Source organism: Denticeps clupeoides, chromosome 15 (assembly GCF_900700375.1).
Source record: "Denticeps clupeoides chromosome 15, fDenClu1.1, whole genome shotgun sequence".
Lineage (NCBI taxonomy): Eukaryota > Metazoa > Chordata > Actinopteri > Clupeiformes > Denticipitidae > Denticeps > Denticeps clupeoides.
In genome coordinates this window covers 18,286,642-18,305,035 of record NC_041721.1, presented here as the reverse complement: position 1 = coordinate 18,305,035, position 18,394 = coordinate 18,286,642, and the positions used below count along the sequence as shown (strand labels likewise).

The 18,394-nt window shown below is 41.0% G+C and overlaps 1 protein-coding gene across 1 annotated transcript; it reads left to right on the top strand.

Moving 5' to 3' along the window:
• Window positions 1-2,236: 2,236 nt before the first annotated feature.
• Window positions 2,237-11,699, top strand: LOC114764497 (immunoglobulin kappa light chain-like). The gene is made up of 4 exons (XM_028954189.1): window positions 2,237-2,313; window positions 2,395-2,701; window positions 10,174-10,229; window positions 11,237-11,699. The coding sequence occupies exons 1-4, from the start codon at window positions 2,259-2,261 to the stop codon at window positions 11,551-11,553; spliced, it is 735 nt and encodes a 244-aa protein (XP_028810022.1). The 5' UTR covers window positions 2,237-2,258; the 3' UTR covers window positions 11,554-11,699.
• Window positions 11,700-18,394: the final 6,695 nt, after the last annotated feature.

Genomic DNA, 18,394 nt, shown 5'->3' with positions numbered 1-18,394 from the left:
AAGGGTATAAAAGAAGAAAAACTAATGACATGGCCTCCTTGTTCACCTGATCTGAACCCCATTGAGAACCTGTGGTCCATCATCAAATGTGACATTTACAAGGAGGCAAAACAGTACACCTCTGAACAGTGTCTGGGAGGCTGTGGTTGCTGCTGCATGCAATGTTGACGGTGAACAGATCAAAACACTGACATAATCCATGGATGGCAGGCTTTTGAGTGTCCTTGCAAAGAAAGGTGGCTATATTGGTCGCTGATTTGTTTTTGTTTTGTTTTTGAATGTCAGAAATGTATATTTGTGAATGTGGAGATGTTATATTGGTTTCACTGGTAAAAATAAATAATTGAAATGGGTATATATTTGTTCTTTTGTTAAGTTTCCTAATAATTATGCACAGTAATAGTCACCTGCACACACAGATATCCCCCTAAAATAGTTAAAAATAAAAACAAACTAAAAACTACTTCCAAAAACATTCAGCTTTGATATTAATGAGTTTTGTGGGTTCATTGAGAACATGGTTGTTGTTCAATAATAAAATTATTCCTCAAAAATACAACTTGCCTAATAATTCTGCACTCCCTGTAGATGAATGTCTTCCTTTTATCTTCAGAGATGGAGGGACCAGGCGAGCAGTACTTGAGGCTGTCAGCATTTTGATGAACTGATGTCAGCATTTAGAGGAACTGAAAGTCAATGACAAGGCTGTCCATGAGTTTAAAGTTTCCATTCTTTTCTAAAATATAGATTCTGTTCATCTATATTTCTATTTAAGAATTCGGAAAATGCTTGAATGAATCATTTGCACAAAGCAAAGCATCATGTCCAACTTCTGCTTAATTTTAACATTTAATTAAATTACAAAAAGTGTTCTTTAAATCTTTTACTTCATATTTTAAGAAAATTATGTAATTAGTCATTTGCTTGTTTTTGCTGAAAAGATAAAGTGTATATTCTATGATAATAATTCCCATTACAGCTACTGTGATGCACAGTGTGTGGTTATAGCAGGATACAGAGTTTATGAGTTTTAATTACAGCCTCAAGCCTTTTTGAATATGATGCCACATGCTTGGCACACCTCGCTTGGCCAGTTTTGCCCATTTCTCTCACAGCAGCAGATCCTCCTTGTCTTGAAACTGTCCTGCTCAGTTCTGTCCATTGGGACTGATGAACATCTGCGCTCAGAACCACCCAACTGTACCAATGCAAATATGATTCTGAACTCATAAACTCTGTATCCTGCTATAACCACACAGTCTGTGCATCACAGCAGCTGTAATGTGAATTTTTATCATAGAAGATGCACTTTATCTTTTCAACAAAATAAGCATTTTTTTAAAAAGTATTTTTGGAATTGAATTAAATACTGAAAATAAGCAAAAGTCGACATGGTGCTTGGTTATATATATATAAGTAATTTAAACTTATTTTTTTATATTCTTAAATAGAAATATAGATGAGGTGAATATATCTTTAAGAAAAGATTTACCCTCATGGATGGGGGACGGCCTTGTCATTGTCACCCTGTGTAACCAGGCCTGGTGTGAAGACTGCTTACTGAAACGCACCTTTAATTTTCAGGAAATTATGCTACATATTCTGAGGCCCAATATTTGGGATTCTAGCCCACTTTTCTCCTGCTGCTGCTCTGTTCTGGTTTTGAATCGTGGACTGTAACTAATGCTAGCCACTAGAGAGCACTAGAAAATCAATTCCAATTCAAAACTAATTTTTTGTAACTTGTGATCAGATTAAGGTGACCAGGTTGTTCATGTCAAGAAGGACAGTATTTGTAAAATACCATTTGATTAATAGTTTCTGAATTTCACATCAGCACAAAGTTCTTGCTGTGCTGTGATTGGTCAGTGTCTTGCATGTGTCTCTCAAGTCACAGTGAAAGTGAAGTGATTGTCATTGTGAAACACAACACAGCACACGGTGACACAACAAAATGTGTCCTCTGCTTTTAACCATCACCCTCAAACTCGGGTCAACTGCTTGGGAAGCAGCTATACTCACCACTACACAACCAAATGTTAATGCAAGACAGCAGGACAAGTTTTTCAATTCAGGAAACAAACTACAACGTGAAGAAGCTGAAGGTTTCCTCCCTGACATGAATCTGCTCATCCAGCTACAGCAGCAGCATGATTTACATAGAGGGGACACTTTGCATTGTCACCACATGCCTCAGTGCTCTCACAGAGTTTATAGCTGATTTAGGTGACGCACTTTCATGCTTCACAACAACACAAATGATCACAATGACGTTCATCATTGTTTTCTGGGTGTTTGCTCTGTGTGTACAAGGTAAATTACATTTAATACAGGAATAATACAGGAATAATTTTAATACTTTTCTAAAAAGTTTTGTTTGATTCTATTTTTCAGAGGTCAGTGGGCAGGTTACTGTAACACAGACTCCCAGAGAAAGAACTTTTCAGCCACAAGATACAGTCGTTCTGAACTGCAGAACCAGCTCTGGGATTTATAGTAACCGTCTTGCCTGGTACCAGCAGAAACCTGGAGAAGCTCCTAAACTCCTCATCTATGCTATTAATAACCGCTACACTGGGACTCCAGAGCGGTTCAGTGGCAGTGGATCTAGTGGTGGATCTGATTTCACTCTGACCATCAGCAGCATTCAGGCTGAAGATGCAGGAGATTATTACTGTCAGAGTTATCATAGCGGTGGTGTGTTCACACAGTGATACAGAGTCGTACAAAAACCTCCCTCAGTCAGACTGTACAGTGACTGCACTGCTGCAGCTGCTCCTACTGCAGGTGCTGCTAAGAGAGGAACATCTCATGTTCTGTGCTATGAATTCACTTCACTCAAGATTCTTGTGAAGGTCTGTCACACACGGAAAATCTCATTCAAAAACTTGAAGATGAGGTCACGTTGCTAACCACTGTGCTTTCATGCGACCCAATCTGATTATGTATGATTGAAATAGAATTAATGTATGTATTATATATGCAGTGAAGGGTTCTGAAGACATTTATATATAAAGAACTATTTATGCGTGAAGAATGTTGGGTTCTGAAAGATGAAGATGAAAAATGTGCCTGTCAGTGTGTGTGTGTGTGTGTGTGTGTGTAGTAATGTGTCTAGCACGTCTGCAGCTCTTCACTATGTCTCCTAACTGAAGTGGATTTACTGCATCCTGAGTCACAGTAACCTTTCCACTGTAATCTGATGGGGAGATAAAAACCTTACATCTTACAAAATCTTAGATTCACATGCTGTAAGAGTAATGATAATGTTCACCATGAATCCAGCAGATAAGAGAGAAGATGATGATGATAAATGTCCTTGTTGGTGAAGGTGTAGGATAAGCTGTGTGTCATGAACAATTATAGTGAAATAAGTGTAGCGCATGCAAAACCTGAGGTTTTATTTATTAACAATAGAAAATCTGAGAAAGCACATATACAGAATTATTCACAGCCTTTGCCATGAGGCTCAAAATTGAGCTGAGGTGCATCCTGTTTCTCCTGATCATCCTTGAGATGTTTCTGCAGTATAAATGGAGTCACCCTGTGGAAAAAAACAGTTGACTGGACATAATTTGGAAAGACCCACAGCTGACAGTTCATGTCAGAGCACAAACCAAGCATGAAGTCAAAGTAATTGTCTGTAGACCTTTGAGACGGGATTGTCTTGAGTGACCTCCATCATCAAGTTCAAAACCACCAGGAGTCTACCTAGAGCTGGCTGGCCACCTAAATTGAGTGATCAGAGTAGAAGCACAGGGAGGTAAATAAAAACCTGATGGTCACTCTGTCAGTGCTCAATAGGTCCACTGTGGGCAGAAAAGAACATTCTAGAAGGACAACCTTCTCTGCAGCAATTCATCAATCAGGGAAGCCACTCCTTAGTAAATGGCACATGGCAGCCCACCTGGAGTTTGCCAAAAGCTACCTGAAGGACTCTCAGACCATGAGAAGCAAAATCTGATGAGAGAAAATTTAACTCTTTGGTGTGAATGCCAGACGTTATGTTTGGAGGAAACCAGGCACCACTCATCACCAAGCCAATACAGTGATATCTCTACAGTGATACATGGTGGTAAGAGCATCATGCTGTGGGGATGCTTTTAAGCTGCAGTAACTGGGAGACTAGTCAGGATAGAGGGAAAGATGACGGCAACAATGTACAAAGACATCCTGGATGAAAACCTGCTCCAGAGCGCTCTTGAACTCAGACTGGGGCGACGGTTCATCTTTCAGTAGGGCAACGACCCGAAGCACAGAGCCAAGATATCAAAGGAGTGGCTTCAGGACAAGTCTGTGAATAACCTTGAGTGGCCCAGACTTGAATCTTATTTAACATGTTGGGGGCAGAACTGCAGAGACAGGAGGACGTAGATGTGTTTTCCATTAGCTCCTCAGAAGGGTGACTTTTTATATAATATTTATATTTTAAGGGCACTTGATTAACCCTCCTTATTGTACCAAGGGTTAGTGCCGAAGCTGCTCGCCTATTTTTTACCTATTTAGTGTATGGCACAATGGCTAACCACAGAAAAACCAAGCCGTCTAAGTCAGGCCGCAGTAAACATCGGTCTTCTCCTGAGCTAGAATTTACTCCACAGTCGGACGCTAATGAAAGTCTGCTGCTGGGTATGAGACGAATGATGCGAACGGACATCATTAACACATTTGACTCCATTATTTCTGAAACTGTCCAAAGGGAGATAACGGTGGCTCCGGAAGTTTTTGACGGCATGCTGGCTGCACAAGAAGAGACTTTATCAAACCGTGCATCAATCTCAATTAATATTTTTTTCAAGAAATTTAATCACACAAGAACACTGTGGCGACTTAATACTAGAGCTGTAATACTCGGATCCTTTTTAGGATTCGGCTCCCTCTGTGTCACTCACTAAACTGATCCGGGTGTGTGAGTCACTTGAGTCACTTGAGTCACTTGACTCAGTATTGCCAAATCGACAGCTGTGAGTCAACTGAAGCGGTTGAATCATCTTGTAAAAGAAAGTAAAATGCCTTGTGATGAGAATGAATCACTTTCAAAGATTTATTTAAACACATGAAAAAAGGAATAATACAAAACTTAAACACACATAGGCAAAAAGGCAAAATGTGCAAATTAGGAATAAATATGCAAACTAAGATCTGCAGTTGAAAGAAAATGTAAATCCTTTCATAAAATATAAAATGTTACAGATAAAAACACCAAACGAATGCAGAAAACAAGCTAAATGTGCAAAATCCGTAGTTGGCCAAATAAAATGCTACATGCAAATGCAGAATTTGCAAATGTCTTTCAACATAGTATGAAATGTGTTAAGTATAAGAACAACAACAAATGGGGCAAAAGGGCAAAATGTGCAAAGTGCTGAGCATTTAGTAATTAAATATAAAATACCAATTGGAGTAAACAAGCAACATGTGCAACTGAAACCAAGATTAAGAAATGCCTAAATAAGTACTGGAAATAAGTAACTATATACAAAGTCCTATGTAATAGCATTTAAAAATACCAGCTCTTGTACTTTTGAAGTGCTGAGGCTGCTTCTCCTGTCTGAGATGATTTGTTCAGTTTTGGAGATATAACCCTCTGATATAAGTTGGGCAGCAATCGTTCTGAAATGGTTATCCTACTGGGAAGGACATATGAAGGCTCTAGTGCTTGTGTAAAAGCTCTGAAGCCCTTATCTTCAACCATAGAAAATGGCTGGAAGTCGATTGCGATCATTTTCACAAGCGCTTCGTCGACTTTATTCTGCTGTAGTGGCTGAATGGGTGGTCTCATAAACGTTTGTGTTGGCCATCTTCTAGTAACCTGTGGTGCTGGTGCAGTAGTTATTGTAATTGGGCCTACAGCAGTGGTGGCACCTGTCCCCGAAACTCCGCTAGTTGATGCCACAGAGCTAGATGTTGTTACTGCTGTTGTTGTTGTTGTTTCTGCTACTGCGCAGTCCGTATGTTCCAAAAGTGCAGTGGGGTTTATTTTTTAAATGCCTCCGCATGTTGGATGTGCTGCCTCCATGGATTGATATCATATTCTTGCAAATATGACATTTTGCCTGTGTTGGATTTACCTTGTCAAAATGCATCCAAACATTACTTTTCACACGACTGCTCATGTTCAACAATGAAACAATGAAATCCTTAGATTTGCTGCTTACTCCTTCTCTTGTCACTTCCCTCTGAGGTTTTCGGAGAATCTTATGGGGGATGGGGTACAGGGAGGATGGGGGATGACGCCTTACCTGTAAGATTGGTCTATTATCTGGGTTAAAGGTGAGGGGCCGGTCAAATTACCATGGCAACCTGACCCAGCCTACATACACTCACACAAGTTAGTGAGAGAAATGACCAAGATAATCAAACCTAAAGCCCAAAGGCATGATTTAGGGTAATATTAGACCATAATGTGCGTCTAATAATTATTTTTCTAATCTTTTTAATGTTGAGTCTTATAATTAGCCTATAATTTATATCATTCCAGACGGTGTTCTGGACCACCACCAAAATTTAATCGCCTTTTCACTGTCCTAATACCCACATTTTCCAAAAATTTCGTCCAAATCCATGCAGTACTTTTCGAGTTATTTTGCACACAGACTGACAAAAAAATCTTCCATGGATATAGTCCAAATAAAATGTATGCATGAATCATTTTGCTGTTATTTTTAATATTTTTTTTTCATCAGACATTGTGGTTTTGGGGTGTGCATATTTTGAACGTGAAATAAAGGCAGTGTGGTCAAATGAAGGATTGGGCTACATTCTTTCAGTTAATGAAGTCTAATCAGTGATGAGTGTGTGAACAAGTCTGTGGAACTCATGTGCTTTGCGCTGCGGCTGGTCTGAATCCCCCTTCCGCTCATATGAGCGATTCAGCTGTATTTGATCGGTGGATTCACTCATTACTGTTGTTCAGGGAGCGCTATCCCACTCATGTGAGTGATAAACCTGCTCGTTTGAGCGGTACAGATTCGGCTTCATGTTTTCGGCTGTGGAGGAACCGTGGAGGAATTCACTCATGACTCGGCCAATGTGCTTCGGGAGCGCTAACCCGCTCTCTGATCCGGGTGCGTGAGTCACTTGAGTCAGTAAGTCACTTGAGGCTGTAAAGGAAGGTAACCGGTGGATTCACTCGTGACTCTGGTCTGTGCTACAGGAGCGCTAACCTGTCTGTGAGCGATTCAGATTCACCTGCAGGGCTGTTTTCGGCTCTGACTGACACAAGGAGTCCACTAGGAGGATTCAACGTTGCGGGACGTTTGTAGGTTTGTAGGATAGACCTCATTGTGTGGTCGTGCAAAGAAACTGGAAGTTATGTAACTTTTATGGTAGTAATTGATGTTTTAATTATTATAAGATGTATTTATGTGATGGAGTTTACAATTTAGACATGGTGTAGTTAGGACTCGAATGGAGACCTCAGATTCGTGACTCATGAGTCATTTAAAGGATCCGGGTGATTAACGAATCGCACAGCTCTACTTAATACTCGGCTTCTTTTGAACAAAGAGTTTAACATGTTAATTTCACGACAGATTGACATAATTGTTAGCTTGAATAAAACCCCTGATATATCAGCGTCTCTGTTGTGGGAAACCCTGAAGGCTTATATAAGGGGCGGAGATTAACGCTTACTTAGGTTATGAGAAAAAACAAAGCGCAAACAGACTGAGCTGTTGCAGCGTATTTCTCATTTGGATAATGAATATGGCATCAATCAATCAATCCCCAGACTTATACAAGGAGCGTCTCTCTGTGCAAACAAAGTATGAAGCTGTTAGGACACATCAAGCTAAAAAAAATGATACTTCAATTCAGATCTAACTATTATGAACATGGAGACAAGGCCAGCAAGTTATTAGCACACCGGATACGTCAGACAGCAGCTTCAAGCAATACTCAATCTGAACCCCCCCCATCGTTTGACTAGACAGGGTTGCCCCTTAATCCCATTATTATTTGTGCTTTCAGTTGAACCTCTTTCAGTTGCACTTAGGTCTAGCACCTCAGATTACTGAAATTGTTAGGAATGGGATGGAGGTGAGAGTGTCCCTTTATGGAGATGATCTCTCGTTATATATCTGTAACCTACCGGTCTCAATCCCTGCTGCTCTTACTACCTTTCAATCATTCTCTTTGATTTCTGGTTTAAATTGAATTTGAATTAAAGGGAATTATTTCCCATTAGTATTGCTGCTAAGAATTACCCTCTTTATAGCTTACCCTTCAAAATTGCCCATCATAACTTTACATATCTTGGTATCTGTGTCACCACGAAATTTGAGGATCTTTTAAAGGTTAATTTTGTTTCCTTGCTGTCTAAGGTTCAAGAGGATTGTGAACGGTGGTCCATTCTCAATCTGTCCCTGACTGCACGTGTTAATACGGTGAAAATATTTCTACCACGTTTTTCTTACTTATTTCATTGCAAACCAATATTTCTGCCTCAGTAATTTTTTCAGAAAGTTGACTCTGGAATAAGAAGGTTCCAAGACTACACAGACAGTACTTACAAAGACCAAGAAAACTTGGTTAGCCTTACCACAATTTAGGTTTTATTATTGGGCATCTAATACTAGGATCCTCAAATACTGGCTTCAGATGCTCAAATGAATTGGTTGGCGGTAGAAGCAAATTCGGTCAAACCTGTATCTCTGAAAGCTTTACTGCACTCTCCTATTCTGTCTTCCACTTTACCTTATACCAAGAATAGGATTGTTAAAAGTTCTCTCAGAATTTGGGCTCAATTGAAACGTAACTTTGTGTTACAAACTTTTTCCACCTATGCCCCGCTGGCTGAATTTGTGAGGAAAAGAGTAGAGCCCAACCCGCTTGTGGCATTGTTTGGGGTTTTCTCCTCACCTCCTTCTGGGTCTGCCCATCAAAGGGACCTGCTGACCTTTTCTACCTTACTGGCAAGAAGATGAATTAAGACAAACTGGACATCCTCTAAACCTCCCAGCCAAATTCAATGGATACGAGATATTCTTTATTTCGTTAAACTGGAAAAGAAGACTTTCACTTTTAAAAACATTTGGGGTGCTTTTCTCAATCTGGTTAAGAATAAGGAAATATGAAATGTAATATGAAAATGTAAAGAAAAAATATATATACATCTCGGGAGGGATCTTAAAATGGCTGCACCAATGCATCCCATCCAACCTGAAGGAGCTTGACAGGTGCTGCAAAGAGAAATGGGCCGAACTGGCCAAGGATACAGTACAGGCCAAACGTTTCAAGAGGTTGTCATCTGAAATGGATTTCCAACAGTCTTGAAGGAGTTCCCAGAGGTGTTTAGCACTTGTTGGTCCCTTTGCCTTCAGTCTGCGGTCCAGCTCACCCCAAACCATCTCGATTGGGTTCAGGTCCAGTGACTGTGGAGGTCAGGTCTCCACTTTTTTTAAGTACATAACTCCACATGTGAAAGTGAACGTGAAAGTTAAGTGATTGTCACTTGTGATCCACAGCAGCACAGCACACGGTGCACACAGTGAAATTTGTCCTCTGCATTTAACCAGTGGGCAGCCATAACAGGAGTGGGGACGGTGCTTTGCTCAGTAGCACCTCAGTGGCACCTTGGCTACTGAGCAACCTTCTGATTATGGGGCCGCTTCCTTATCTGCTAGGCCACCACTGCCCATGTGTTCATTTATAGTTTTGATGCCTTCTGTGAGAATCTACCAATGTAAATTTACATTTACATTTACAGCATTTATCAGACGCCCTTATCCAGAGCGACTTACAATCAGTAGTTAGAGGGACAGTCTCCCTGGAGTGTCTTCCTCAGGGACACAATGGTAGTAAGTTGGATTCGAACCCGGGTCTTCTGGTTCATAGGCGAGTGTGTTACCCACTAGGCTACTACCACCCACTTCTTCTGGTTCATAGGCGAGTGTGTTACCCACTAGGCTACTACCACCCACTTCATAAATGGTCATGAAAATAAAGAAAACACATTGAATGAGAAGGTGTGTCCGAACTTTTGAATCTTTCAAAAAAAAAAAAAAAGGATTCTACACAAATTAAAAGCCACATGACACCAGAACCAGAACCAGTGAAGATGGAGAAACTAATAAAAGAATAAAGTCCCAACATGAAAATGTTAGAGGAGCTGCTATTTCATACAGAGACACCAGCACTGAAGCATGAAGAGGTTTTTGTACGGCGTGTCAGTTACACTCCATCACTGTGGTGGACGTTCGGTGGCGGAACCAAGCTGGAACTTGGCAGTAAGTAAAAATTTGTACAGTTTGTATTTTCTTCCACCTTTATTTGATATGTTTTGTTTATTTATTTGTTTCCTGATTAAAATTAGTAAACACAAAAAAATATTTATTATACATCTGGTTTGATGCTTTATTACTTGTTCTGAGATGATGATATAGTCTGTATGTTTTGTAAAATAATTTCCTGAATCATGTAAAAAGTATAAATTATAAATACATATAAGATATTACAAACCTGTTCACTACAGTTCCGGAGATACGAGTATCTGTCCTTCATTTATTCTACAGTTAAATCTAGTGCATATTTTGTTTTATTTCTGTGTGCTTTACACATTTTAATATTACACTTACTCTGATTTATACTTTTATGTATGTGTGTATTAATAGAATCAACATCTCCTAATAAGCAGGAGTGAAAGCAGTTTTAAATTCTTAATGGTTAAACAACCACAAACTTCACACTTAATATTGTTCACATCTCCACAGCTTCGTACATCTCTGAGAAGGTAGTTTCAGATAACAGAACGTTATCTGGTGTGTTTGCTTGTTGAACGTGTGACTCTGACTGGTTTGGATTGTGGGTTTTGGCAGCTGCTTTCCCCTCTTTCCAGTACTGTGTACCAGCATTTAATCTTTTACTGGTAAACAGTACCAGACTGGACCCGTTTACTTACACACCTGATAATAAGTGAAATTACATGAAAAAAATGTAAATCCATCTGACACTCTTAGAAATAAATGTTGTAGTAAAATCATTTGTCTTTATCTAATTTGGCTGAACCTGCATGTTTCACATTTACAGATCAGATCTAATGTGAGAAAATCAGCAATTAAATTACGAAAGTAAAGATGAATTGTAATTATTTCAAAATGTAAAGTGCAGAGACCCCAGTGTATGTTTTATGATTGTGGAGATTATGGTGAGATTATATGATGAGACGTGTCTACATCAGAAACACTTCATAACTTCATTATTTCTTGGATCTAAATTGTCCTGTTTTCTTTTCCAGCAATCACCCGTCCTACACTGACAGTCCTCCCCCCATCTAAAGACGAGGTGTCCAGTAAGGGTTCCGCCACGCTGGTGTGTCTGGCCAACAAGGGCGCCCCCTCTGGCTGGAGTCTGAGCTGGAAGGTGGATGGGAGCAGTAAGAGTGGGGAGGCCGGTCGTGGGGTCCTGCAGAAGGACGGCCTGTACAGCTGGAGCAGCACCCTGTCTCTCAGGGCCACCGACTGGAACACGGTCACCTCAGTCACCTGTGACGCCACCTACAGCTCCCAGCCTGCTGTTACTGGGACACTGAGGAGAAGCAACTGTTCTGAGTAGAACCTGCTCACCCCTCACAGCAGCTACCTGCTCTTTAGTCTTCTGTCTTTATTACTGATCACTTCATGAATTCACAATTTAAACCAAGTCTTCTTACGTGCTCTCTTATTGGTAGACTCTGATGTTTTATGCAATAATAAAAGTTTTATCTGTTCTATCATGAACCTGCTTCTTCGTGCCTGATCTTTCATGTAAACATTCATCGAGAAAAACATGAATGCAAATCTTGGCTATAAAACTAATTCTGGACAAATATTGAAATGACTTTCAGTTCCTCAAAATGCTGACAGACGTTAAATAAAAATGACAAAAATTAATAATTAAACTGGAACATGTAGCCTACACAGAAATCTGAAGAATAAGTACAACACAGCAGCAGATCTCCCTCTTCTTCAAACTGTCCTGCTCAGTTCTGTCCATTTGGACTGATGAACATCTACGCTCAGAACCAACCAACTGTACCAATGCAAATATGATTCTCAACTCATAAACTCTGTATCCTGCTATAACCACACAGTCTGTGCATCACAGCAACTGTAAAAGGAATTATTAAACTGTTGTAGAATATACACTTTATCTTTTCAATTAAAGAAGTAAGTGACAAATTTCATGAAGTAAAAGATTTAAGGAACACTTTTTGTAATTTAAATAAAAATATTAAAATAAAAGTGGGACATGGTGATTGTTTTATGCATATAATTCAATCAAGCATTATCAGCATTCTTAAATAGAAATATAGACGAACAGAATATATATTTTAGAAAAGAATAGAAACTTTACACTCATGGATGGGGGACAGCCTTGTCATTGTCACCCTGTGTAACCAGGCCTGGTGTGAAGACTGCTTACTGAAACGCACCTTTCATTTTCAAATATTTTTTTTTGTAACTTACCTTAAGTTTAAGGTGACCAGATTGTCCATGTCAAGGAGGACAGTATTTGTAAAATACCATTTCAGTTAACAAGACCTGAATTAGACACTTCAGCACAGAGATTTTGCTGTGCTGTGATTGGTCAGTGTCTTGCATGTGTCTCTAATGTTAATGTAAGACAGCGAGACAAGTTTTTCAATCCAGGAAACAAACCAGTCAAACTACAAGAATAACTGAACTATTTAGCCAAGCAGACGGTTTTTCAGTATTTTGTAAAATGTAAAGAAGCTGAAAGTTTCCTCCCTGACATGAATCTGGTCATCCAGCAACAGCAGCAGCATGATTTACATAGAGGGGACACTTTGCATTGTCACCACATGCCTCAGTGCTCTCACAGAGTTTATAGCTGATTTAGGTGACGCACTTTCATGCTTCACAACAACACAAATGATCACAATGACGTTCATCATTGTTTTCTGGGTGTTTGCTCTGTGTGTACAAGGTAAATTACATTTAATACAGGAATAAATATGTATAAACTGAGCATTTAATTTTTACTAATTTAATACTTTTCTCAAATGTTTTGTTTGATTCTATTTTTCAGAGGTCAGTGGGCAGGTTACTGTAACACAGACTCCCAGAGAAATAACTTTTCAGCCACAAGATACAGTCGTTCTGAACTGCAGAACCAGCTCTGGGATTTATAGTGACGATTTTGCCTGGTACCAGCAGAAACCTGGAGAAGCTCCTAAACTCCTCATCTATGATATTAATAACCGATACACTGGGACTCCAGAGCGGTTCAGTGGCAGTGGATCTGGTGGTGGATCTGATTTCACTCTGACCATCAGCAGCATTCAGGCTGAAGATGCAGGAGATTATTACTGTCAGAGTGTACACTATATCAGTAGCAGCTATGTGTTCACACAGTGATACAGAGTCGTACAAAAACCTCCCTCAGTCAGACTGTACAGTGACTGCACTGCTGCAGCTGCTCCTACTGCAGGTGCTGCTGAGAGAGGAACATCTCATGTTCTGTGCTATGAATTCACTTCTGGTGCAGGTCTATCTATCAACGTCTGCTCTTTATAGTGTATCATGGCATGATCAAGGTTTTCAGAAAAATACTGATTGATGCTCATCCGGCTGGAAAACGTTTCAAAATCATCTCTAAAAAGTTTGAACTCCACCAGACCACAGACAGACAGGTTGTGTACAAATGGAGGAAAGTCAAGACCCTTGTTAACCTCCTAAGGAGTTGGGGTCTTGAAAATAATCTTATAATCATATAATCGATGCACCGCGATGCAGATGTGCATTGATATTGCATCGATGCAGTGCAAAACATAATCTATCATATTAAAATGACGTTGTTGGTGATTTTCTGGAGGCGGTATAAAAATTATTCTTTAAAATTAGTGAAGGTAGTGACTGTGGTGGCCTTATCTACAGAGTACAGCGGCACTTCGGGTCGCCCGTGACGTGTTTTCATGCAACCAATAGAATCCAAGTGGGCGAGTTTTCTTTCTACCACTTTGAAACACACTCGAAGCGGGACTGGAGGAAAAGCTGATCTTTCTCTGAGTGTCCAGAGACCTACAACGTGACATTATCGTCTTACCAGGAGTTTAGAAAAATGCACTATTTTCACGCTGAGCCCTGCGGCACATGCAGCGCGTTCGGCCTGAAAAATGACGCCATGGACGTCTGAACCCGCCGCTTTCCTGCCATTTGTGGCATCAGGGGAGAGCAGACTGGAACGGAATTAATAAAATAAATGATTGTGTAACAGTACAACAATGCAACGGGGCAGTGGTGGCCTAGCAGTTAAGGAAGCGGCCCCGTAATCAGAACGTTGCCAGTTCGAATCCTGATCCACCAAGATGCAGTGGAGGTGCCATTGAGCAAAGCACCGTCCCCACACACTGCTCCCCGGGCGCCTGTCATGGCTGCCCACTGCTCACCAAGGGTGATGGGATAAATGCAGAGGACAAACTTCACTGTGTGCACCATGAGCAGAAGTGTATGCTGTGTGTATCACAAGTGACAATCACTTCACTTTTTTAAGTCGGTTCAATTCTTTACCTTCTGTCACTGCAGTGAAATTAGTAATTTAGTTTTGAAAAGTTATTAGTGGTTACAGCCGCCATCTTGGACGAGAACAATACAAACATTTTCTGCTCATTGTAGCAAATCAAAGCGTCCACACATGCGTACGATTCTTGTATTGGAAAACATTAACTCTTGCATTGAAAAATATCATGTGATCATTTAGAAAATCGATATCGAGGCACTGATAACGTAATCGAATCGAATCGTGAGACCAGTGAAGCGTGGTCCTGATAAAGCATGGAATAGTAAGCAAGGTCACAAAGGACCCCGGGGGGACTTCTAATCAACTGAAGGCCTCTCTTATGCGGGCTAATGTCAATGTTCATGAGTCCAGCATCATGGGAACATTGAACATCAATGGTTTGCATGGCAGGGATAGAAGGAGAAAAAGAACATTGTTGCTTGTCTGCAGTTTGGAAAAATGTTTTGTGGATGAATGAGACCAACATAGAACTTTTTGTTTTAATTGCAAAGCATTATGTTGGGAGAAAGTACCTTGTTGCACCTTCATCAGGACTGAACAGTTTTTAATTTATTAACTTGGTCAGGTTACTATTGCAGTTACATGGAATTATTGTACGTAAAATGGTATCAAGGTTACAGAAAAATCCAAAGGAAATGAGAAAGAGAGAGCAGGGGTCCAAACTGCAGAGAGGGAGCCTGGACCTTAGAGAATAGGGGGGGGGGGGGGGGGGGGGGGGGTAGCAGAGCCCAGAAGCCTAAGGAGAAAGCCCACATGAAGGTAGAAAAAGAGAGAGCCCGCAGCTGTGAAGAAAACCTCTTTTATATTCTGCATTTCAGTTGCAACAAGATTGGCACAGACCATCAGATTGCCGTTTGATCGTTCTGATTTGTCCAAAGAGAACTCCTGATTCAGGAACACAGTGGTAATATAGAAAATAGAATGTTTGGTAGAAAAACACTACACATGGAGACATGCAGACTGGGAACATGAGACAAGAAACATGCAGGCAAGCATCACAGAGACAAGCAGGAAAGAGACTGGACGCAGAACACTGGTGCAGGACTTCCTTTTAATGGAGGGGAAACAGGTGTGGGGAATCAGGAGAGGGCGTGGCCTGGACCATGGCTCCCAGCTACTGGTCTTATGATAACTCATACAGTAATAATCTCCTATATCTTCAGCCTGGACCCCACTGATGGTCTGACTTGTATGTATATTAAGAGTGAATGTAAATCTTAAGAGAAGTGCACCGTGAAGGAGACGTCCTGTCATGGTTTGTCCAACACATGTTTGTCTATGTGTTTCCAACATACTGTTTTATGTCCCCCATCTTGTGAAAGTCCTGCCTGCACCAATGTTCTGTTCCTGACAGAAAGCTTGAGAGCAGAATGGTTTAGAGTGCATCCAAAGCAATTTTATATAGAGACAGAGCGAAAGCTCTGCTTCTCCAACAACAAACCCTGGATTATCCCAGAAATAAAAATCACACATAAGCATAAAAGGAGGGCCTTCAAAGCTGGAGACAAAGAGGAGCTAAAAAAGGGAAGCTGAGGAGCAAAGGGAGCTGAAAGGATTGATCAGGGAGGGAAAAGACAGCTATAGGCAGATAATGGAGAACCAGCTACAACTCAACAATGTGAGTGAAGTATAGAGAGACCTTAGAAACATCTTGTGCCACAGAGATCAAAACTCTGTGTCAGTAGGCACAGAAGTGATTCATGAACTGAATCACTTCTTCAACGGTTTGATTCATCCAGAATGCAGTCTTAAACATCAGCTGCAGACACCCTCACCCCCACTGCTGTTCCACCTCATTCAGCTCAGCCACTTAAATCCTCCACCCTGCTCAGTGCACCTCATCCCCAACCCCAGCTGTGGACAGTGCTGCAGAGCAGACCTGGGTTGATCTAAGACTCTAGACATTAGAAAGACTATAGTGAGATATAAGCTGATTAAACAAGTGTTATGAGATAACAGAATGCAAGAATTCATGACAAAACATGGAACTGTAAGACAACAAAAAAAAAAAAAGGAAAATAAACCGAAAAGACCACCTTAGTAGGACATGGTAGGGATAAGAATGTAACAAAAAAATGATACAGACAAAAGTGTAAATGTTTTTGTGTCCTGTTGGCATCGTCTGAACATCACAGAGTAGCATCAACCTTACCAGCAACTGAGGGGATTGGATTGTAGAGCTCTCCTTCATTATCTATCTTTCCAGGGTGGTAGTAGCCTAGTGGGTAACCAGAAGACCCGGTTCGAATCCCACTTACTACCATTGTGTCCCTGAGCAAGACACTTAACCCTAAGTTGCTCCAGGGGGACTGTCCCTGTAACTACTGATTGTAAGTCGCTCTGGATAAGGGCGTCTGATAAATGCTGTAAGTGTAAATGTAATCTTTCCTTCCTTCCTTCCTTCTCTCAAACATCAAAGGTAACAACACAACAGTAGAAATTACCAAACGTGGATAAGAACTGAAGAACATTTTATTAATAATAAAACAAAAACAGTGGTGTGTTCAGGAAAGGGCAGGAAGAAGCAAGATGCTAATCATGTCCTGTCCCAAATCATAATGGTAACTTTCTGTTGGCCATGTCGCGAAAAATGTCAGTGACTTCACTGTGGTCGACTGGAATATCCTTCTCAACTGCCAATAAAAGAAGCTCTGACAACCTCTCCTCTGAGCAAAGGGAGCGAAGTTTGGTTTTAACTAGCTTTAGCTTTGAGAAAGAACGTTCCACAGTTGCTGTGGACAGCGGAAGTGTGCCATATGTCTTCAGCACCTCTGTCATGTTGGGGAAGATCTAATGTGCATTGTTTTCTTTGACCACGGAAAGAATGGATGTCACATTGATTGGTGGGGGGCATGAGTTTGGAGCATGAAAGACCGTAAGTTCTGTCTGTAGTTTGTCTTCCTCCTCAATGCTATATAACTGTCACGTCCATGCTGGCATGACGCGGCGGGTGCACGGAGAGCTGGACGAAGAGTGACAAAAAGACGAGGAATGAAGGACACTTTCACCTGACATCACGAAACCGGGGTTTAATTGTGAATCGCAGGACAGGGGAGACATCCGAGACGTTGACAGTGGTGAACACGGAACATAACGTTAAAGACCTGACAGCGGACAGAAACGAACAGGGCAGCTTTATACAATTAACACAGGTGAAAACGATTAGGGAACATTTCACATGACAACAATGATCCCGGACCGGAGTAACCCCTTTTCGGACCGGATCGTGACAAGAACTGGCAGAGTTTCTTCACAGCTTGGAGGGTCTCTGTTGAGAGTCTTGCTGTCTTCCAGTTCTCTGGAACCGTCAGGCAATGGAAGGCATTCAAGATTTCCCATGTGGAATTATCTCCTCCTTTAAAGCGCCTCAGAAGCTCCTGTGTCATTGTGTCCACAAAAACTTAGTACACCTTAATGCGGTAGTACTCTTGAGGAGTTGAAAAAGCATGGTCAGCAGTAGCTGTTGTGGCAACAAACTTAAACTTTGCTGGCACTTTCCTCCTTCTAGCTTGTCCAGGCACCTCAGATGGGGGGTCCAGGCCCACTGATGCAGCCTTCTCTGTAGCCTGTTCATACATTTTCTCAAACTCTTCCTCTGTTCTGCTCTGGGCCAGCCTCTGCAAAACTCCATCAATTATGCAGCTAGGTCAATGTCTTTCTGCTGCAATGCATCTGATGCAGTAGCAGTCATTTGGAAGATTGGACAAGTGATTTCCAGACACAGGAGGAATTCAAAATTGATGCTTCTGGATCAATTTTAAAGGATCTTTGCATCACCTGCTGAAGAGTCTGGGGGATCTTGCTGTGTTATTTCCTCAGGAAATTGCATGACAGCAGGGAGGACTTTCCTTATTGTCCTGAGGGCACTTTCTCT